Raw genomic sequence first — 23394 nt, 5'->3', positions numbered from 1 at the left:
AATGTTTGCCATCTCCCGTACCTCCCGAGTCACCATTTAATCATGCCCGCTTCACCAAGTCCAGTGGTGATTGTAAAGTATACTCAGTAATAACCACTTCCTAGCAGTTCCCACCGAGGTCACTGTAACAACCAAAAATGCTCCCTCTAGAGGTGATATATTAAAATTAATTGACCTAGATCCTGTTATTATTTTTTTCCACTATGATACATTATAGAACATTTCTCACCTGGAGTTAGTATATTATTTCACAGTTGCTTAAGTAACTAAGACATCCTAGTTTTTACTTCCTATGGATTATGAAAACAGTTCTACAGATGATGAGCATTTTGCCCAGGAATTTCATCAATATTATATTATTTAATTTTTGCAACATATTAGAGAGGTAAAGGATTTTTATTATCTGTCTTTACAGAGGAGGACATCAAGACTCAGGGAAGTCCATACGTTGTCTGAAATCACACTACTGCTAAATGGTAAGCAACAGAACCTGTCTGGGGAGAGGTTATGCATCAATAAGCTTATGTTGGCATGGAGTACAAAGTGCTCTTTCAGAGACAAGTTAATCCATGTTAGGCTTCAAATGGAGATGAACATAGAAAAAGTCTTTCAGCCTTGAATCAGGCAAGCTTTAAATGTTCATCTATTTTAGGATTAAAAAGAAATAGTCATGCGTGGTATTTGAATTCCATCCCTGAAAACTGTGGAGGCCTAAGAAAAAGTTACGGGGTGTACAGGTTGGAGATTTTGTGAGAAATACAGTGATTAGGATAAGACCCCTGCCCCCCACTGCCATGTCTCTTTCTCTCACCAGTTCAAATGGCAAACTCTACTTTGCCTGGCATATCTGTATTTCGATGGGCATTTTCCTGAAAATGCTTAGATACTACTAGTGAAGTCAGAAATAATTCTGAATAATGTTCAAAACAAAGAAGGTTTTGTTTAATCTTACACTGTTGCATCAGAAATGAGCCAACAGTCCAATAAGACTTATCACCCTTTCAAGTTTCAATATAGCTTATTGCCAAGTACATTTTTATTTTTAAAGCTCAGCATAAGGGGAAACAGATTAGCAATTGGGTTTAGTCTATACAAAAGAAGTCTGTAACTGTGAGGGGTTTTAATACATTTTGTCCAAGGAAATGGAAGTAAGACCCTTTTAACAGATATTAAAGATGTTAAGGTAATAATGGACAGGGCCTATACATTTAATCGATATGCACAGACTAAGCACAGAATTTAGGATTGGATGTGATCCTGAATAAATTAATCTGGGCCTTAATTTCCATATCTGAAAAGTGGGAAAACAACATTGCGTACCTCCAAGAAGTTAACACGAATCGTAAATTATCAAATTGGCCTAGTAACTGCCGAAGGGATTTTATTAACGGTAGAAGGTGGCAAAAAACAAAAACAAACCCCCCAAACCCTTCTGAATACACATAGCAAACAAGGGAATAACTTATTATCTTCAAAGACTATGAAAAATACATGCTGCTTCTTAATTCAGCAGCAACTCCGGGCTCATGGTTATTTTGCTTACAAATACATTTGTAGAGCAAAAGATCCCTGTATTTTTAACAGTGCTTTCTGGGCTAGGACCTAGTGACTTCGGGCTACTCACAGCATCATGGTCTTGTCAAGTTATAGCAGTGATAAATAATGAAGCCAACAAAGAGAATCTACATATTTAGGGAAAATGTGCACTAATAAATCTGACTTTCATCCCCGGAGTTGAGAATGCAGACATGCAGGATTCCAGCCAGACCTCCCTCAGCCTGAGACACTGCGATGACCTGTTCTGGGGCAGGTCAAGGTCCTCACTGTCTGCAGAGCAGGCAGGGACTCAGGTGGTCGAGCCTCCCTGCTACAAATGAGCCTGTGTGATCGATGCTTTTGGTGACTGTCCTCTGGTAAGTGACAATAACAAAATACTGACTCATCCAACAAATGAACGTTTTAACAACCCTAAGTGCCTCCAATTTCCACATGCCAAACAGAATAGACCCCTATTGCCAGCTAATTTGAAAATTTACACTCCAGTTTTTAGCTTAAGATTCTCAATTTTGCTGCCATTCTATCATACAGAAGCAGTCTTGGTATTCTGAAGCTGGAGCAAAATGCGACAAAGTGAAGAAGTTCCTACTGCCTGGGCACACAGTCAAATGCATGTCAGCAAGACTAGGGGTTCAATCACAGGCTGTTCTTTCTTGATTAAAAAATTCACTAATCTGATCCTCATGGAAGCAGCTCCTCGTTGTTTTTTGTTTTTGTTTTTGTTTTGTGGGCTTACATGTCCTCATAATGACTTCTGAACACCCAACTAATTCTGAGAGTTAAGCTCATCTTGATAAATTTGTTTGCCCTTCTTTTATATAATCCCGAAGCACAGCCGAGAAGGACTCAAGGGAGGAGAGAGAGGGGCTATGGCTCAGTCAAGGTCTTAAAAGCACCTTTAAATTGGAACAAAATAGCCTTTGTGTATCTCCTTCCCTGTAATGCATCTGCTCTGCCTGTTGAATGGGGGGAGAAATGATGATAATTAATACTATTGATAGAAGTTTACTGGGGGAGGGCTGGGAAACCTTCCTCTAATGCGGGGTGGGACGAACAGAGCAAAAGGATTAAAAGACAGGTGACTCAGGTTCAAATCCTTCCTCCAGTCATTTGTGTATATGCCCTTAGGCAAGTTACTTCCCTCCATTCTCTTAGCTGTTAAATGAAATAATAGTACCTGTGTCCTAAAGAGGTAGAGAGGACTGAGATTGAGCAAGCTAATACATGTAAACACAGTCACACACTCAAATGTTAGCTGCTATTTTGTTTTTCACAAGTGACATACAGCAACTGAGAGGTCAGGTTAAGGTCGTATGTTAAATGAGGTTACTCAAAGGCCCTTTTCCAAAACCTTCTATTGCCCTGCCAAGTACAGCATGAGAGAATCAAGTTATGGAGCACATAGGGACAGTAACTGTGACAATACAAAAGGAACCTGTTCAGACTTAAAGACAAGAGAAGTCTAGATGCCCTCCCTAGCGCACGCGCACAGTGAGCCCTGTGGTAAGGTATCAAAATGATTTATGCTTATGGCCTCACAGGCTCATTAATATATAGCAGATGTGCTTTGCTTACCAAGCTCTGGTTGTCTGGCAGCATGACAATGATCTGTGCATTATGATCCCAAATCATTCGCCAGAAATCTTTCGTAGTATGTGGCAGAGGATGCTGGGTTATAATAAATTCATTGCTCCTATAATAGCCCTTCAGTTAGGGAGACGGAAAATCAGCAGTTAGAAACATTTTATTCTGATGTTGTGCTAGTAAAATACATTCATGAAATAAGACAGCATTGTTCTGACCTCACTTAAACAATTGAAAAAGGCAGTCTGTAGATGTGGCTAATTTTTAGATGTATAGGCTAACACGTGTAGATCATTTTCTCTCCACGTACAATTCCCTTCTAGTACCCCTGCTGTTTTTACTTAACAGCAATTTCAGCATTTATTCAAACACTAGATGGGTGAAATTAACAAGAAAATTAATTACTTAAACACTTTTCTTATAGTATTTCTGTATCCCTGCTGATTAGCAGTCTTTTGTTAGAGGTCGCAAGATACAGAAATCTCTCTAATTTTTATTACATATCGAGAAATTATTTGAAAAATGAAATCCGCCACACAGGTGGTATCTGCTCTTTCCCACCTTTTAGTTTAATTGAATTTATTTATAATTAACTGTTGACTCTCACCATGATATAAGAAGCATTAATGTAATCTGTTCCTTTCATTCCAGGCAACGGTGCAAGACCCACTCGGGCACGCTCGGCTATTGTATGGAAAACAAAACAAAACACCACATTTGCCTTGTTACACACACAGAACCAATAATGCTTTCTGAGATTCACTTGGTGAGTAATCTATTTCCCTGGCTCCCCTTTCATTTTAAAACTCACCTATATTTTGAACTAAGCGAAAGTGTCAGCTAAGGCAGAATGGAAATGGAATTCTGCAGTACATTCCCAGAAGGGAAGAGGCATTAGAGGAATAGAATCTTCCTGTGAGAGAGGTTTTCACAGCACATCATGAAGAGAACACTCTGTGCAGACATGACAGAGGATGTCAGATAATTTTTTGGCCCTGGTTTGATATTCCTACAATTATACTAACACATTGTACTTTTTGCTCTTTTGCCATTCCCTTACCCATATTTTTCTCCCCATAATGCTCTGAGAAAACCCGGGCCTTTGTCGGTAGAGAGAATCTGTCTAGTGATCACCCATGCTTGTGTCTACAGCACAGACAGCATCCTCTGCTGGGTCCTGAGTTATTCATACAGAGGTCTGCATCTACCCACTGTGCTTCGATCTCAATAGCCAGAATCATGTAATGATGCATTCCAGTTGTACAGATTAATCAGATTCTTAAGATTTCTAGGAGCATCAATGCCACCGTGATCATGGCTTTGCTTTTTTTTTAAAGTTAAAATGGCAAAGTACCGTAATTCTTGAGTTATGAGGTCAACGGAAGCTAGACTTCATGTCACACTGAAGGAGCAGATTGCTGGCCCGGACAGCCACCCCTCCCAGTTTGATCACACTGCCTCAATTTTCCTGGCGTAACAATTCCCCTTGGTAGTCATGGCCTCTTTACATAATACATAAAATTCAATGAAAAAATACTAACACACTCAACCAAGTCAAGCTGATTTTAAGATCTTACATGGCACGACTGAAGAGTTTCGGTTCTTTTCTTTGTTACACTCTTTCTGAGCACTAAAGCATTCCACGTACTTGGCATTACATTGTGTAACCAGCTGAAAGAAAGGCAACATTTTAGTTTTCATTCATTAACCAACCTTATTGTGATAATCATTTTATAATATACGCAAGCCTCAGGTCATTACTTTCTACACTTTGTACAATGCCATGTATCAGTCACATCTCAGTAAAGCTGGGAAACAACAAAACAAAGTTATAGTTGATAGCATTTGCTTGATGATCTGGCAGACAAAGGCCAGCAGCAATTGGATTACTGAAGAGCCAAAACATTTTTCTATCCCAAAGACCATTTTTCTATCAGTAGTGGTTACTTCTGTCCCATTACCGTGGCTATGTTTGTTTTATTTCTACTGTCAGGCCATAGGCTTCTAATAACAGGTTCAAGATGGGCAGTAGATATTATTGCATTGATCTGGATTTTTCTGTTGAAAATGTCACGCTTTTTGGCATTTGTCTTCTGTCATTTCTCCTAGGCACATGAGATTCAGGTGGGTCTACGCTAGGAAAGACTGCTTTGTGGTCACAGGAGCGAATCATGTTTCTTGAACGTAATTAACTAGGTTCTCAGTACATTTCTGTCGAACTAAACTAACATTGCTCTAAGGCCACTATACATGGCCCAGTAGTTTGGTTATTCTTCTTGTTCTTCTATAACTTGGTCGAACACTATGTCAATCCTCTGTTTTGTTTTTTTTAGCAGGGAGGGAGTCCATCTTAACATGAGGGAACAACCTCCTCCAAACACTTTTGTCCTACTGTCCGGGGCCTGGGGGCAGTTTTCAAGTTTCTCACTCTTGTTTTTCCCCTTCTACTTAAGTTCTAAAGTGGTTAGCTGCTACCGAAGAACCAATTACCTGGTCTCCAATGGAATGAAGAGATTTCTTTTAAAAAATTCATCAAAATATGTGGAAATAAATATTGCAGAAATAGAACTTAAGAAATATTGGTCCTTAATTTTTTTAAGGAATTAATTTTAAACATTTAAAATGGGATATAGTGCTCTCTGCTCGACAGGGAGCCTGCTTCTTTCTCTCTCTCTCTCTCTCTCTCTCTCTGCCTCTCTGTTTACTTGTGATCTCTGTCAAATAAATACTAAATAAAATCTTAAAAAAAAAAATGGGATATAATGTCATTAATTACCTCAAATGCTTTTTTGAATAGTTAGGATGTTATAAAAGGATAGCTAGAAATTTAAGATTGCTATGGAATGAAAAATAGATTAAGTTCTCTCATTAATTTGCATGGCAGTCTCATGGATTCAAATGATGGTTTCAGAATCTATGGAAAGTTTTACATGAAAAGTATGACTGCAGATTCACTCTATTTTTTCCACCTTGATACAGAATGAGAAATTACATATGGAATAATGCCAAAAAAATTTAAAAGACTATGAGAGACTAATAAATAAGAAAGTACTTAGTAATTTTGAGGAACAGTGTTGGAAGGTTAGAATAAAGGACTGAGCTCTTAATTAATGTCTTTATAGTATTGTTTTTTTGTGTGTTTGTTTTAACTTTTCCCTCAGTTACTTCCATATAAACCTCAACTGCCTTTAAACTTCTTCATGCCCTTATCCAAGTGAAAGAAGAATCCTTTGGGGAAAGTTAACCTCTCTCGGGTATTCCTTGGTAACTCCTTTTCAGTTTCTAAACTATCTGATAGTCTTTCAAATAGATTATTTGTTGACATACTGTCCTAAAAATAAAACCTTCTTAAGGGTAAGATAAGTTAGTTCAGAAAAAATACAGCGACTCTTTTTTTGGACTAGAGTGACCAACTCCAACTATGAGGTCACTGTGGCCAGGGGCGGCTCTTTTTCAGACTAGAGTGACCAACTCCAACCATTAGGTCACTGTGGCCGGGGGCTGCTGCTGTTTACGTTCAGATGAAACGCTAAGTGGCTCAGAAGGGAATACCGCACCGCGCCATCTGCTTGGATCCCAACCGTTCACCCGCAGGTGGAAACATTATTCTCTTCCTACATTTGAAGAATACCAACGGTAATGCCTTTCAGTCTACACATTCATGCCAGTTATGACCCTCCCCAAACTCAAGCCATTTCTTTACTTCTTTCCGAACACTACCTTGAATTGTTTCTCCAGCCGTGTCTTTCCTCCTACTCCTGGTATGAGGATGCTGTTAACATAGCTGTGCAGCTGATTCGAAGATACTTCGGTCTCCTTTCCTAGAATGGCTTCCAACAAGGCATCATGGATGAAAATGTACTGCTCCTAAAAGGGACAGAATGAGGAGAGCTGGTCAGGGGTAGCCACCTCTATCCAAGTCATGAAACTGACCTCACATCAACTCTGCTCCCAGGGACTGCCCCGTGAACTCCTTCAGGCATTTACAGCTAGGTGCCTTGCTCCAATACTCCCCGGTTTATCCCTCATAACTTATTTTTGGGTCAAGACTCTGTTTTTCCAGACCATGCCCAATGCAGCAGCAAGCCATGGAGAAATGTGTTTCACGAAGGCCTTTAGAACCGTTCTACTTTTCAGGCCAGACAACATGTTTAATTCCCCCTCACATCAAACACAGCACTAGATACAGCTGTGTCTGCTTCTTTTCTTTAAGATTTTATTTATTTGCCAGAGAGAGAGGGGGAGGGAAAAGCAGGCTCCCCGTTGAGCAGAGAGCCCGATGCGGGGCGCGATCCCAGGACCCCGAGATCATGACCTGAGCTGAAGGCAGAGGCTTAACCCACTGAGCCACCCAGTGTTGGTGTAGTGACTGAGAAATCACATAGAAGATCCTCACAGAAAGGGATAAACGGGGAGTCAAAGAATAGTATCATGGTCTGCATAGCTTCCGCTACAAACCTGTGCATTCCTTCAGGCCCTACCAGAATGAATCTTCTCCTCAGAACCATTCCACTTTGCTTTAAGGCACATGCTAGAATCTCTCGAGAGGCCCTGCAGCCGCTCCTCACCTCAGTCTGGACGAGGTAGTTACGCTGTGTCCTGATATGCTTCAGGAATCCCAGGACGTTAACTGTGCTTTTGTCTTTGATCTGCTGCAGCATGCTGTCTATTACGATGTAGGTGCCGGTCCTGCCCACACCAGCGCTGGAAGAAAGGAAGACACTCAGCAGCTACCTTTTGCTCTACCGTGTCATGCATTAACTGTAGACTGAAAAAATTACTGTCTAAGTATCAAATGAGCTTAGAAATAACCTTGTTTAGATAACCTAGTAGAGAGCTGACAGATTATTCACTGTGGACAGCATCCAACAACTTCATGAGGACATTTCCCACGAGTCTTGATGGGGGGCAGAGACAGACTTTTATAAAGACCACAGGAGCTGCAGTGAAATGATGCACGTGTATTTGCTTCCGCAGCCTTGCCAACTGCTCAAGCCAAGGATGTAAGTCTGTGATGCAAGGGATGGAGAGCGGCCCTTCATGGCAGAGCCATCCCCCCACCAGAACCCTGTCTGCTGAGGACCCAGGTAGGGAGTTTGTGTCCCTGATGCCCAAGTTTGTGCCTGGTTCTGGAGCACCCATTATCCTTTCAAATAAGTGCCCTTTCTGCACACCTTCCTAGTCTGCTGAGTACTAGAAAGTTGCCATCTAAAGGGTGCCTTCCTTTAGTCAGCCCGGTATGGAATCAGAATGGCATGCCTGCAAACTCTGGCCTCTTTTATCCACAGTTCCTCATTGTTAAAGAAACACCACCACTCAGGAAGATGGGGTTCCGCCGCACTGATTAACGGGCTGCTTTTGTCAGAGTCCCCCAGCAGGCTCCCCGCCTCCCACGACCACACCATTGGTACCCCAGCTCTTCGACACTTGCATGTCTCTTTGAGCGACTCCTCAATGGGTCAGCAAGAAAAATGTACTTTTCATGAGGCTTTAAAGAGGAGGTGGGTTCCAACACCTGCCAAGCACTTGCTCTGTGGCCGCATGTCACGAACAGCAGCCCAGAAGAAATGCTTAGAAAACGCCATGCCCCTCTGCAACATAGCTCACAGAAGAGGGAGGTATCTATTTGGTATGTATTTGGATACCAAAGTTTAAAAAAAAAAAAAAAAAAAAAAAAAGGAATTCCAAGAATGCAATCACAAATGAAAGATAAAGTATTTTTAAACTACCTACTAAAGTTGTTTAAGGTAGTTAAGGGAAAAAAGGCCTTCTCGGTGCTTTCAAAAAGGTCTTTTTTAGAACATGTATCAACTAAAAAATTAAAAATCTTTTCACTCCTACAATACCTTTTATTATTTAGAGGAACCCTACAGAGAAGCCACTTATAAAATCTCAAACTCCCTAGTGTAGGAAGCCCTGAACTTGTGTTTAAGGTCAGATTTCTATGTAATAGGAGCAGCTTCAAGATTCCCTGTCAACAATGGGGATTTTATTAATAATGGAGGTTATAAAAACTGGAAATGCATTCTCTAAGAGCAGATTTTGTTTTGGCCCCAGAAGTAGCAGGTGACTTCCGGTATTTTGAGAATACAGGGATTTTACAGACCCTAACAGGCTGTGCTGGTCCCAGTTTACAGTGGAAGACTCCCGTTTCTAAAAACACAGGGCCCCAGTGGTCCCCATCTTCCCACCCTGCCCACTTCAGATGTTGAAACCCAGGTGCAAGAAGGAGAAAGATGTTGGCCCCACCTGCAGTGCACCAACACAGGGCCCATTTCTGGTGTCCGGGCGGCCGAGGATCGCCTCACGAAGGTCAGGACCGGGAGCGCATACTCAGGAACTCCCATGTCAGGCCACTGAGTGTAGTGATACTGAATCACGACACGTTCATTCTGACGACCCTTGGGATTTCCCTTCTGACCCTAGGAGAAAGGTGAAAAGAGAGGTCTGTAAGCAGACAGGTGGCATTCTGGATTAAAAAAATAATAATGGGGCACCTGGGTGGCTCAGTGGGTTGAGCCGCTGCCTTTGGCTCAGGTCATGATCTCAGAGTCCTGGGATCCAGCCCCGCATGGGGCTCTCTGCTCAGCAGGGAGCCTGCTTCCTCCTCTCTCTCTGCCTGCCTCTCTGCCTGCTTGTGATCTCTCTGTCAAATAAATAAATAAAATCTTTAAAAAATAATAATAATAATGATGAAAGTACGTAGGAAACAGGACGTTGCATTTCATGTACCCTAAGTACTGTTCCTGAGCTAGGTACTTTCCCCTCGGTAGCTGTCTCAGGCCAGGAACAGAGATGCTACCTAGCTGGGTGTGAAGTAGCACACGTCTCCTGGGAGAGAAAATACGGGAAGACTACACCAGGAAGGAACACTGAATACCAGTTTTCTGGATGTGGAACCATCTCCAGCACTCTGTAATTTGCTTATACAGCCTCCATGTTAACTTCTTGCCATGACTCCCATCCTTTCTCTGTGGTCTGGGTTGGACCATCAGGATTCTGAGTGCTGGCTGCTGCTATACGTCCTCCGGAAAGTGATTCTCAGTCTCCAGCGTCAATAATAAATTTACCTGTCACTTTCATAAATGAATTTTTCAGAGCCGTTTTCCTTTAAGTGGCTGAACTTTTTACATTTTAACTATTTTGGATGAAAAATTTCCCCAAACAGGTAACTTGCTGCTGTAGGTTTTTCTTACAGCCAATAACTGGATAAATGCCTGAAAATTTCCAATTTTTTTTTGAGGACTCAAGGTCATTAATCAGCCAGAGCATGTAAGGTCTTTGGCCCTGGGCTACAGAAGCCCAATGGTTTTGATTTCTGAAATCTTGTTAACCCTCCTTTTCCTATCTTTCTCTTTCTCCGTTTTCCTCTTGCACAAAACACCCAAAGTTCCTATTTGACTTCCGTCCTCCGACCCGAGTGGTTTTAAAATAAGGGGGCAATGTTTAAATACCTGAAGTGTTTCCATGAGTAATAGGCTTTGGAAATGTAAGCTGGTTATTGGTTGGTTAGTTGAAGCCAGCTAACAGCTCTATTAGAAGACAGATAAATATAGTGCTACTTGACTTTTATATACTTCTGCCATTCTAGGAAAAAAAAAACTAAACATAGAAAAAGACTGTTAACCTTGGATCACAGATGGATTTTGGAGCCAATGAAATTATATATAAAAATTTGAATAAATGTGAATTCTTCTGGGGCCGGGGGCTGTAGTTTGAGCACATTCTCAAAGATGGCCAAGACTTTAAAAAAAAAAAAAAAAATCACACCCATTGCTACATACATGTGCCATTCCTAAGTCTTTTCTTCAGCAATTACTTTACATTTTCTTAATGAACATCCACCTAGAGTTCCTAGTAATGGGGTCATGGTCCATGAACCTTGATGGAACAGCAGATTTTGAACAAAAGAAACTGAGATAACTTGAAAGCAGCATTTTCCACAAAGTGTGGAACTTGGATGTTAACAGTTATATTGGGAAGGGTTATGCGGAGTTGCCTTAGGAAATACTAGGCAAAAAAAAGTTAAAGAGGTTTCTTAACTAGCGCTCTGGCCACTTGTGTGCATTGTACATATTTCTAAAGGGGAATGCATAGTATGTAGCGTTCATTTTCCACATTTATTAAATAGCACCGTCTCCTTTTTGCAAGCATCTTACAGGGTGAGCATTCCTTGGAACACAGTTTGGGAAAATAATGCTTGAAAACTCTCAGAAGGTTGCTACTGAAAAGCTAAATCCACAAACAGATGCTGCTCTAGTTGCTGGTCACTGAGACCTAGAAGTTCATTTTTTTTTTTTTTTTTTTTTTAAATGAAGCTCTCAAGAGGAGATTAAAGAATTTAATCAGGCCAGTTAAATTCTATTATGTGCTCTGCCAGTATCTTTCACAGCATACATTGATGTCAATCAAAGGAGTTGTGAAAAATGTTTTTTTAAAAATACTTTTTTAAAGCCAAGTTGGTTCTGAGAATTGGCCTTGGTTGTACAGTAATTTTCATACAAGTTTCAAGAGCGATGCCCTGGCAGCCCACCCATATTCCTTCAATACCTTTTTCACTTTTGTATTTCTGACTGAAAAACGACGAACAGTGTAGCAGGCATGTACTTTTGTGCTCTTCAGTGTGACAATAATGTTTCCATACTCCTCACTATTCTCTGTTGGCCAATACTGATCACATTTTCGCTGCAAAAAGGAAAAAGTTGTCAGTTCCAACTGCAATTGATGCCGCATTTGTACTGTCGGTAATGTGATCTCCAGTGTCTTGAAAACAGGTAATATCACCCTGTAGTTGACCCGAAAAAGGAACATATGGGCCCCGTGGCTTAGAGGTAGACATACCTCTGAAGAGTTTAACCTTGGGACAACTTTGGGTGAGATCATTTGTGAAATGGGTCTCATATATTCATGAACATCTTTTAACAGACAGTGTACTTTAAAGAGGGCCTCAGAAAGAAACCTGTGCTTGGCCTATAAGAAATACAGCTGGCTATGTTAGGACACTGGGCTGCCTTCAGAGTTGCAAGAGAGTCTTGTAACAGTGAAAATCTTCATTTTACCAATTGGGTCACCAAAGGTGAAATAGGTCCACAGTCAAGGTGAAGAAGTAGCAATCCTGAGTAACAGAATTTGAGGCTTAGCCTTTATTCCAGCCTAAATCAGCACCATGTAAACTCTTAATCTACTAACTCTAAAATATTAACCATCTTATAAAAAGGTTCTCTTAATGATGGTCAAGGTGTTTCAACAGGGTTTCCCCTCACCCTCCTCCAAACTCTCAGTAGTTCTCCCACTGTACTGTGTTTCTTCCAACTTCCCTGTTTGTTGTTCTTTCTGTCCTATCTCTTAGAAGGTCCTTCTCTAACTCCTCCTCCCTCATTGTTCACAGCTCACCGCATGTACTAGCTCCTTTACGAACTCTCAGTTCTAGAGGATGTATCCATCTTTTACAGCATCCCCATTCTAATACTCTGTGCATCCCTCCTGCCATGTTTAATTCCCTCTTGTAAGCATTCATTTCTTTCTCACCAGACCACAAGCAAGGTAGGGGCAAGAGAAGATGCTTTTCATCTCCTTAACTCTTTATACCCGGTCAAGTTCCTGCCCTACAGCAGGGGCTCCATAAGGAGGTTTTGAATGAAGGCACATGATTAACACATTAAACCAAGAGGTTCTTACCCTTCCTTTTTCAACAAGGTTTGTAATCATGATAATGATTCCAGTGTTTTGTTCCCAAATCATCCTCCAGAAATCTTCAAATGTAGACTTTAAAGGTCCCTGGGTGGCGATATAGGCTTTCGCTTTGTTGTAACCCTTCAAAGATGACACAACACAGAGTAAGATGAAAGCAGTATCACAGACCAGTTAATAATTCAGTGCCTTCCATATTGAATAGGCTGTGGTTTTAGGAAAAGCTCTGTGCAATATTAAAACACATTCAACAGTCTCTGGCACTCTTCAATTATGAGAAACAGGCTTATAAAACATTTCTGACTTACATCGACATAGTTTGCATTAATGTAGTCGCTGTGCTTAGAGTCTTTTCCTGGTAAAGGTCTTAACTTCACCCTACTGTGATCATCTATAGAGGATAAAGAAAAAAAAAAAAAAAAAAGCAAAAACAACATGTGTAATTCACAAACTACCAGCATTCTAAAGCAGAAAACAAGGCAAATAGGCAATGTGGCGTCTCTTAGAGCGCCCCAAGAAAACTTTTGGCAGAGCAACAGCTAAAAATTTAAAGATACAGCATTGAAACCCATCTTAAAAACACAGGGGCATTTCTCCATCGTGTTCTGACCTGTGAGTGCCCAAGAACTGCAAACTGGGGGGCGGGGGGCACCTGGGTGGCTCAGTCATTCATGCCTTCTGCTCCGGTCATGATCCCAGAGTCCTGGGATTGAGCCCCACATTGGGCTCCCTGCTCGGCGGGAAGCCTGCTTCTCCCTCTCCCACCCCCCCGCTTGTGTTCCCTCTCTTGCTGTGTCTATCAAATAAATAAGTAAAATCTTAATTAAAAAAAAAAAAAAAAAAAAAAAAAGGAAAGGCAAACCGAAGTCCTTGTTAGTTCAGGTAAAATGATTTCAAGTTTCAACCCTCCAAAATATCCTTGTCCTGGATTTTAGAACCAAAGCCTTTGATTACCCATGGCCATGTCCCTTTTCCTTTAACACATATGTGCAAAAGTGATTGTGATATTAAGTCCAAAACAAAATCTATTTGTTGAGCATCTATTTTCAGGAGACTCCTTTGCTAAAAATCTAGTTAGATTCCCCCCTACCCCAATAGAACCTAAGTAATTGAGGAAACCAGAGTTGTCCTGAGAGTAATCTCATTGCAGCAATCTGGTCAATGATCAGAATTTAAGATCCCCTTAACCTCAGCTTATGAACAAAAAAGTGGGGAGTGGGATATATGCCTCTTGTTGCCCAGCAAAGTGAGCTTGAATTTTTAGGAGAGCAAATAAAATAAGAAGTCAAGGTCATAATTTTCATTTTCTCTAGCTAGGAACAGAATGGGCAAAAGTAAATTAACATTTTTGGTTATAATTATAAAAGTCCAGTTCAAGAAGTAGTCCAATGAGTGGTTTAGCCTAGACATTAATAACCTCAGACTATTTATCGGGCACTTTTTGAAAGCCCTCTTCATTCTTGTGACTGCGAATTGCATTTGTTGTTCTGACAAACACTCAGACTACAGTTGCCATGCAGAAGGGCTGCCTACCAGAAATAGGCTCCAAATGACAATTTACCCCCCAAATTATCTGAATACAAACCACTGTGCCTTAGCTCAGTAGCACTATATTGCATATTATTTTTCAGACTGACAAATAAGAATACATGTTCTTCAAGTTGCAAAATTCATATTTAAAAGAGAACAAGCTCTCTAAATAGGTCAATACAGGAGGTGGTACGGTATCACCCACATATACTTGGAAAGGTGTAATGGCTCTGAGAGAAGGCTTTTCACACATTTTGTTTCTTGCACAGTACGTCGTTTCATGACACTTCCATCCCGGCTTCTGCTAATACTAAGCCCTTAATATAGGGGTAGACCAAGATGACAGGTGATGTGCCCAGGATCTGACCAGGCATCATGAACACCAGAGTCCAACTTTCTGAACTTAGGAAAAGAAAACTGCATCTAATCTGAATTTGTGAAAGTGAAACCATAAATGAACTGGTGAGAGTACAACCATATCAAACCACAGATGGTACATTTTCCAGGCAATACCAAGACCCTTGGGTGTATCACGCAGACACTGCTTTGATTTCCTCCCTCTATTTTGCCACATGCTAATCAGAAGTAAGGAATACCATGGTGGAAAGAATGGTATGTGTGGATATACTCAAGGCACACATGTGTATGTATCCCTGCCTGATGTACATGGTTAGAAATGAGGTATATAGATGGACAAATCATAATCTCAGCAAGCTGAGCCCTGACTAGGTTGGCCAACAAATACGGTCAGATTCCATCCATTCAAAGGCTGGAAAGAAAAGCAAGGTTTGACTCTTTCTTGTTCTCTTTGTTACCCCCTCATTCTCTCACATAAGTGGAACGATTATTCTTATTCCAAAATGACTTGTGGTTCTTTTTAGACTTTATGTAGAGTAAGAAGTAAAACTCTATTAGTAGATGACATTATCTTATACATAAAAATTCCAAGGAATCCACAAAAAATCACTACTAGAATAAATGAGTTCAGCCAAGGTTGTAGGATATGTGATTAATGTTAAACAACAGCAACTGTATTTCTATACACAATGAAAGATCTCAAAATTAAGTAAACAATTCCAGTGACCATAGTGTCAAAAAGAATACTTAAATTCAATAAAAAGTATAACACAATGCAAACTATAAAACATCATTGAAAGAAATAAAAGATGACCTCAATAAATGGAAAGACATCCCATCTTCATGGATGGAAAATAGTACTGTAAAAATTAATCCACAGATTCAATGCAATGCCTATCAAAATCCCAGCTACATCTTTTGCAGTAATAGAAAAGTTGATCCTAAAACTGATATGGAAACACAAAGGACCAGAATAACCAAAACAATCTTGAAAAAGAAGAACAAACTTGGAGCAGTCACAGTTTCTGAGTTCAAAATATACTACAAAGCTATAGTCTGTGATCAAGACGAAGTGGTACTGGCTCAAGGATAGATATGTAGATCAGTGGAAGAGAACTAAGAGTCTAGAAATAAACTCTTACATTTATAGACAGTTGAATTTCAATAAGGGCACTAAGACGATTCAGTGGGGGAAAGAAGAGTCTTTTCTACAAATAGTGCTAGAACAACTGGCTATCAACAGCAAAAGAATAAACTTAGACCCTACCTCATATACATAAGAGTTATTTGGATAAAAGGCCTAAATGTAAGAGCTAAAACCATAAAACTCTGACAAAAATTAATGTGAAATCTTCATGATTTTGGACTAGGCAGTGGTTTCTTGGATATAACACCAAAAGCACAGGCAACAAAAGAAAAATTAAGTTTCACCCAAATTAAAATAATTTGTGTTTCTAAGGACACTATCAAGAAAGTGAAAAGACAATGCACAGGATGGAAGAAAATATTTGCCAACTATTTATCTATCTATATAGATTTGCATTCATATCCAGAATGTATACAGAACTCCTACAACTCAGCAACAAAAAGACAAAGGGCAAAGAATTTGAATAGATATTTCCCCAAAGGTGATCTACAAACAGCCAATAAATACATGAAAAGATACTCAACATTACTAATCATTAGGGAAATGCAAATTAAAATGACAGTGAGATACCACCTCACACCCGTTAGCATAGTTATTTTATGTATCTATAGATATAGATGTATAGATATATCTATAGATACAGATATGTAAAAGTAACAAGTGTTGATGAGAATATGGACACTGGGACTCTCGTATTGCTGGGGGCAATGTAAAATGGTACAGCCACTTTAGAAAACAGTATGGCAGATCTTCAAAATGTTAAACATAGAGTTACCATATGACCTAGCTATTCTACTCCTAAGTACATATCCAAGAGAATTGAAAATATATGTCTGCACAAATGTTCATAGCAGCATTATACATAATAGCCAAAAAGTAGAAACAACCCAAATGTCCATCAAATGATGAATGAATAAACACAATGTGGCATATCCACATCGTGGGGTATTTTTCAGCCATAAAAAGGAACAAAGTACCAATCTAAGCGACAACTCGGATGAATTCTGAAAACACCCCGCTAACTGGAACAGACCCAGACAAAAAAGGCCATATATTCTATGATTCCATTTATATGAAATGTCCCAGAATTGGCAAATACATAGAAATAGAAAGTAGGTAAGTGGCTTCTAGGGGTTAGGGAAAAGGAGGTATTGGGAACAACTACTAATGGGTATGGGATTTCTTGTTGGGGTACTGAAAATGTTCTAAAATTAGATAGTCATGATGGTGGTACAACTGTGAATATACTAAAAACCACTGAAATTCAGTTTATATTTAAATCCCCATATAAATATAAATTAACTTTAAATGGGTGAATTTCATATGGTATGTGATTTTTTAACTCAGTAAAGCATTATAAAAAGCTTTATCTATAGTAGTGTTCAAATTTAAATGGTTCAATTTAATGCACTATAATATCCTATGGAATGTGTTCCTTACCACAGTGTTTGTTAACCATAAACACGTGTGCTCCTGCCTTTAGTGTCAAGGCATCTAATATCACCCAGTGACCCAAACCCCTAATGTTTATGAGAAGTAGTATGGTAGCCACAGAAGTAGCCTGTTTCCTAGGGTATTCCCGTAAGGACCTGTAAGAAGAATGCTTATCTATTTGCATCCCTAACCACAAAATATGGCAGGAAGGATGAAATGCATGGGCCCCAAGGACTGGTGGTTCCATCCCTTAAGGTATAGACCACTGAAGGCATAGTACCTGGTCTCAGAAATTCAGCTTATTGATTCCATTTTCAGCAGTCCTTATTTTATTTGAAAACTTGGCTCTCCCCACCTAAAAACAACGTCTAGAGAGCCACAGGACATTCAGACTTTGGTTCCCAACATCTGGTATGAAATCACTTCATGAGAGAACCATGAAGCTCAGAATGTTTCTTTCAATCACCTCATTCTTAAGCGGAGATCCGACAGCTTAATGAAAGACTCAGGGGGCTGTAAATGTCCCCACTTCTTCCTGTCCCCTGTTGAAGACGGGCTAATGAGAGGTTAACTGTCGAGTGTAGATCATTCTTGGCATTCCTGATGCTGACTGCTTGGCTTTCGGCTTATCCCCAGCATGAAGATTTAATTTCCTCACAGTTGAAGATAGTTTAAAGTTTATTACTTACATGCTAAAATGTTGATGTATCTGTTTTTGTGCTTGTTATCTGGATGATTGGAATGTTCTGCAGTGATGTTCATATCAGCCGTACAGCGCTGGACTTCCTGGTGAAAAAAAACATAAAAATTTCAAAGATTTTAGACACACTTTCGGTGTCTCACAAGGTTGTAGGAAGAAAGGAACTATAGATCCAAAAACATGAATATTTACTCATTCCCTAGCTGTGGCCACCATTACTTCCCCACACTCAACTTCAGAAATAACTGACATATTCATAACAAAAGTATAAAAGATGTGAAGATAAAAGGATTTCCTTTTTTACTAATTCATCAATCATCTACTTCATTGCAGATTGTGACCTAGGCATGGGGATTACAAAACATCCTATCTCTCTTTGACTATGTCATAGCCTAATGGGGTAGGAAAACATGCCACAAGATAATGACAGTTCAATGTGATTAATAGAAAGGAGGCCTCAAGAAACGAGGGTGGGAGCACAGAGGAAGGCTTCAGGCAGATCATTCCTGAGTCTTCAAGGATGAACAAGAATTTTGCAGGCAGCAGTACAATCTCCACCAGCATCTGCAGTATGAGTGTAGACCATATACCTCCTTTTATAACTATCAGAGCGCAAATGGATTACCCTCCATCTTGAAGTGACGCTACTGTATTAGCCCAGTGACCTAGCCTGTGTGGCTCAAATATATACAGATTTGGTGAGTTACTTGTGACCTCCAGTTTCATTTAAATTCTCCTTCTTTAGTTGGCAACTCTTCAGCTGACCTTTGCCACGACTGTAAACATCACCCATTAGTGTAATACAAGGTTGCTGTGAAGTCAAATTTTTCGACAGTGTCTTGTTCAAACCCAAGTACAGGCGTTAACCAACAAGGGAAGTCATCAGCAGTACACAGCTGCTACGAAGAGCAGGAGCAAGCGACAGAAAATCATCAGGAGAAATATTTTACACGTAACAGATGTAACAGAGTTTAGGTGCATGTAGACTTTTTTTCCCCCTCCACAAAGGAGATGCACAGCAAGTATGGATGTCTTCCACAGCATTTCCATCAGGCATAATGAAAACAAGGAACTGGCGGTCTTTTATATTCACAAAGCACTTCCCAGTGAGGGGTCCCTCTCTCCTCTCCACGGAGGAACGAACTCCCTGTCATCAAATAATCTAAAGTCTAAAAACAAAGGGTCACCACCCATGCAAAGAGAACACACTCATGAACTCCTGATTCTTGGAAGCAGTATGATCAATTTTTCAGAGTTGCAGACCTTCCCAGTTGTTCATTAAAAAAAAAAAAAAGTTCACAGGTATTAGTTCAACACAACTCTTGGGGAAAATGTGTGTTTCACAACAATTCTTACTCTTTCGTTACGTTTCCTAAATGTGATAAGCTCTGCTCTTTTCTCTTCTAAAATGGTTTAGGACCTGTGGTTTCACAAATGTTGGTTTAAAGGTGCCTCAGGCTGCCTTTGGTTCTTTTTTTTCTAGACTGAGATAAAGGGTAGACAGAAAGTGAGGAGTCTGATACCTTGACCTCTCCAAAACATAAGCAATGCTACCTCTACTCAAAGTACTTGGGGGGTACTGGCCTTTTAGAATAGCCTTGAACGCCTGAGGCATACTCTTTTCAGTAGTTTCAGGGGGCAGAGCACTTTTGAAAATAGATTTGTTTTCTGGAAGACATTAATTCAATCTATACATAAATTCCCGAAATTGATGACATCCTTTTGTTTCTGGGTTTTGAAGATCAGGCTTTTGGCATGGGCTGGGTTGCTAAGAGATGATAGCTTTTCGTTCTCTGGTTTGAGATTCACTTGGTTTATTGATTTTTTTCCCCATTGTCTGGATCTGACCACCCTAGCTATGGACTGAGCTCGGGCCTTTATTCTAATATAATGCAATTGACCAGGACTGTTCGGGAGCAGCTGTCTGCACTGTTTAGGGCAGTCATTCAATACGGCCAATCAAACTCTTCGTTATCTAAGACCCTGGGTCTGATCCGTGGCCTCTATTTCACTTTTCCAATTATGTGAATGACAGAAAACAAAGAATAGTCATAAAAAATGTTAAATCTGATTTTATGAGAACCCGAGGGGTTTGCCTATGGCCTCCTGATTTTGTCTTGTGGATAATAATGTCATCTGTAATTCCTTGCAGAACTGTTTGGCTCATTTAGATGCTGATAATATCATCTGATCCTGGAGTGGCTTTTCTCCATCAGAAACTGGCATTTCAAAGTTAATGTGATTTTAATAGGTGTTAAAACCCTCTGAAGTGACACCGGCTGATGGATTGTGGATAGCAAAGTTACCTAGTTGGCAGTCTGACCAACAGTTCAAGATTTAAGCTTCTTTGTATTTTACTGTCCATATGACAGAGTTGGAGTTCTCAAAATGAGTATCGACAGGCACAAAACCACAAAAAAAAGCCAAGTGAAAACAAGAGGTGTAAAAATAAAGTAAAACTTAAACGAAAACACCGCAAGTTGATAGAGTCACAATTCCTGGGAGAGCAAGTGGGGAAAATCGCCTGCTGCCTGGGGTCAATGAGGTGAGAAGCTATGGAAAAGGCCCCTGGAGACCTACTGTCCTACCCTTCTGTGGCTCGATGTGCAATCATGATGGAACAAAACACACCTGGAAAGCTTTCAGGTTACTCAGCTTCCCCAAGGAAGTTGAGAAGAATATACTCTGGGGACCAGGTGACCGACCACGTGTTAGACTGAGTATTGAGAACATTCTCAGTGTGTGCTACTGAAGGTGATCTCTTTAGGTGATCACCATGGCCTGGTGTTTGCCTTGTGGCTGACACAGAGCTGGCCTTGCTGGGTACCTGGGACAGGCCATCTTCCTGCTTCTGCTCAGGCTACGAACTGCGGCCACGCCCCATGTCTTCAAATGCTGCTGCTTTGACTCCAGAAACCTCTGGATGGAACTCAGATTCCTTAGCCAGGCTTTCAAGGTCCCATCCTACCTTCCGTCAGCTCCCTTCCCACTCCCACAGTTTTACCTCAGTGCCCTCTGAAAAGACCGTAGGATTTCCTGCAGTGGGTCTATAAAATACAATTACTTTTTGCACACTATTTGTAGGAATTTTGGCTCTGTCTCTCTCTTCACTTTTCATAAAAACCTCAACTGTGGTTTTCTTCAGGCTAAGGGTTTAAAAATGTTAAGACATTTCAGACCCTAACTGGCGTCTTGTCACAGGGACTTTCTGCCATCTTGCAGGCCGCAGTCTCACGCAGCACGACCCGCCCCCCCCACCCCCTTTCCGGCAACATCCTATTATATGTCACCGGCAACTTGGAACACTGGATCTCACATAATGTGACTGGGACCACTGATCCCTTGAGCGCATGGGCTCAGGTGGACAAAGCTTTGTTCTCCTAATTTAAGATGAACAACTGGCCCAAATTTAACTCAGCTAGAGTTAATTATAAGCCAGGCGATTCCCCCAAAGGATCTCGTCAAGGGGTACTGGACCTCTGGCCTCATCTCTGCCCTCAGCCTTCCAACTTGTGATGCTCCTGACTGCCGCCTGTTAATTCTGTCGACCCACATGGCCTCGGAGCTCTCTCCTTTCGAAAGGTAGTGCTAGCACTGTTTGGAAACTCCTGCACGAGGGCTGTGGAGGCCAGGGAAGAGTGAGGTTCAAGTCAGCCCAGGTAGCCAAGGGAACAGTCATCGAACGCCATTCCGAGACAAGGATTGATGTTATTTCCAGTGACTGCAAAATCTGCTAGAGGTATAATGTTGCCAGCTCTTAACAGTCTCCAACATTTATCTGACAAGGACAAAATGCTTGCTGCCTCACCTCTAGACAAAGACTCAAAATTACCAGTGAATCGTTTTTCTCATTCTCCTCCAAGCAGCAAAGTTCTGAAAATAGGACAGCTATTCATCATTTTTTTTTTCCACTTTCATCCAAGATTTTAAAAACAAGATGGGGCAAATAGAAATTCTTCTTTTTTGACCTCCTCCGGAACTTTCTATCCATATTTAGCGTGTACTTTGCTTCGCCCACTCTGGTCTCCACCCTGACCAGACTGAAGTCCTCGAGGGCAAGGTCTCAAATTCAACTCTGTACTTTGTATTATGTCCACAGAATAGCAGGTACTTGGTGACTGTCAGTTGAATTCCCTTTCTCTCCTCTTAATGGCCACACATCGATGGTTAAACGGTATTTTTAAGTATAAGGTGATGTGACTAACTTTGCCTAACTTGAGGCCTGTATGCAGATGTTGTATAAGATTTTTGTAAGTCAGATTCTCAACTCTCTGGAAGGCTCTAGGCTGTAAAGATCATGTAATGGGCTCCCAATATTTTTAGTGGGGTGGGGAGGCTCCTTATTTTTTTTCCTTATTTCCTCTCCTGCCCTCCCCTTCCCCCCCACCTCTGGCTTGTCAGCTGCATGATCAGTTTTAGACAATCACTGGTCATCTCAGGTTTTTCCCTCTTCCTGAATCCGGGTCACTACAGGACACTACTTTAATGAGAGTCTGGAGGGCCTCGAGGTCACACACGGGGGCTTGAGTCTGAGAGCCTGGGCTTAACACCTAACTTCTGCCATTTTAAAACTGAGCCACCCAAAGCCTCATTTTTCCCATGGAGGAAGTTTCCTCCTCTGTAAAACGCGCACCATAGAACAGCACCTTGTTCTGAGGTAGTTCTGAGGAACAAATCAAACAACCCACGTTCAGGGCTGAGGAAATGCTAGCCACCTTTCTTCCACTTAAACAGATCTGGAAATCTGGGGTTGACTTCACTACTCTCCTGCTATAATGAACGTTCTGTTTTGTTTTTCTATTTTTTTTTTTAATTTTTTTTATTTTTTATAAACATATAATATATTTTTATCCCCAGGGGTACAGGTCTGTGAATCGCCAGGTTTACACACTTCACAGCACTCGCCATAGCACATACCCTCCCCAATGTCCATAATCCCCCTCCAACCCCCCTCCCCCCATTAACCCTCAGTTTGTTTTGTGAGATTAAGAGTCACTTATGGTTTGTCTCCCTCCCAATCCCATCTTGTTTCATTTATTGTTTTTCTATTTTTTTAAAGATTTTCAATTATTTTAAAGTGATCTCTATACCCATTGTGGGACTCAAACCTACAACCCCCAAGATCAAAAGTCACACACTCCACTGACTGAGCTGCCCAGGTGCCCCAGTTTTGTTTTTCTTTCAGTCACACAAAAATCTCTTTTCCTGACCTCCTTTTATAGCCTATTACTATCTCATTCATAAAAGAGCCTTAATAATTTCTTAAGTAGCCTGCTACCCATTGTCCTTTTCAGCAGAGCTGCCGAAAACAGATACCACTACTGTCGTCAAATATTTCAAAATCTCCCTCAAGGAGAACAGGCCAGTCTATTAAGGACTTGTTCTGTCTCATGCC

At 40.7% G+C, this 23394-nt stretch overlaps 1 protein-coding gene across 2 annotated transcripts in view; it reads right to left on the bottom strand.

Annotated features, from left to right (window-relative positions):
* The window catches only part of LOC111143893 (protein tyrosine phosphatase, receptor type G), a 700723-nt gene that overhangs the window by 19352 nt on the left and 657977 nt on the right, over window positions 1-23394 (bottom strand). For both annotated transcript variants that reach the window (XM_022497940.1, XM_022497941.1), the window contains 10 exons: window positions 17989-18085; window positions 13140-13222; window positions 12820-12954; window positions 11692-11826; window positions 9391-9563; window positions 7710-7845; window positions 6862-7008; window positions 4719-4812; window positions 3749-3825; window positions 3133-3261 (listed from right to left, as the gene is read on the bottom strand). In XM_022497940.1, the coding sequence (XP_022353648.1) occupies window positions 3133-3261; window positions 3749-3825; window positions 4719-4812; window positions 6862-7008; window positions 7710-7845; window positions 9391-9563; window positions 11692-11826; window positions 12820-12954; window positions 13140-13222; window positions 17989-18085 (1206 nt within the window). The remainder of the gene's footprint in view (window positions 1-3132; window positions 3262-3748; window positions 3826-4718; window positions 4813-6861; window positions 7009-7709; window positions 7846-9390; window positions 9564-11691; window positions 11827-12819; window positions 12955-13139; window positions 13223-17988; window positions 18086-23394) is intronic.

Source organism: Enhydra lutris, unplaced genomic scaffold (assembly GCF_002288905.1).
Source record: "Enhydra lutris kenyoni isolate GAN:26980312 unplaced genomic scaffold, ASM228890v2 scaffoldscaffold10, whole genome shotgun sequence".
Lineage (NCBI taxonomy): Eukaryota > Metazoa > Chordata > Mammalia > Carnivora > Mustelidae > Enhydra > Enhydra lutris.
The sequence above is the reverse complement of the archived record's forward strand: the minus strand, read 5'-3'. Positions and strand labels throughout refer to the sequence as shown.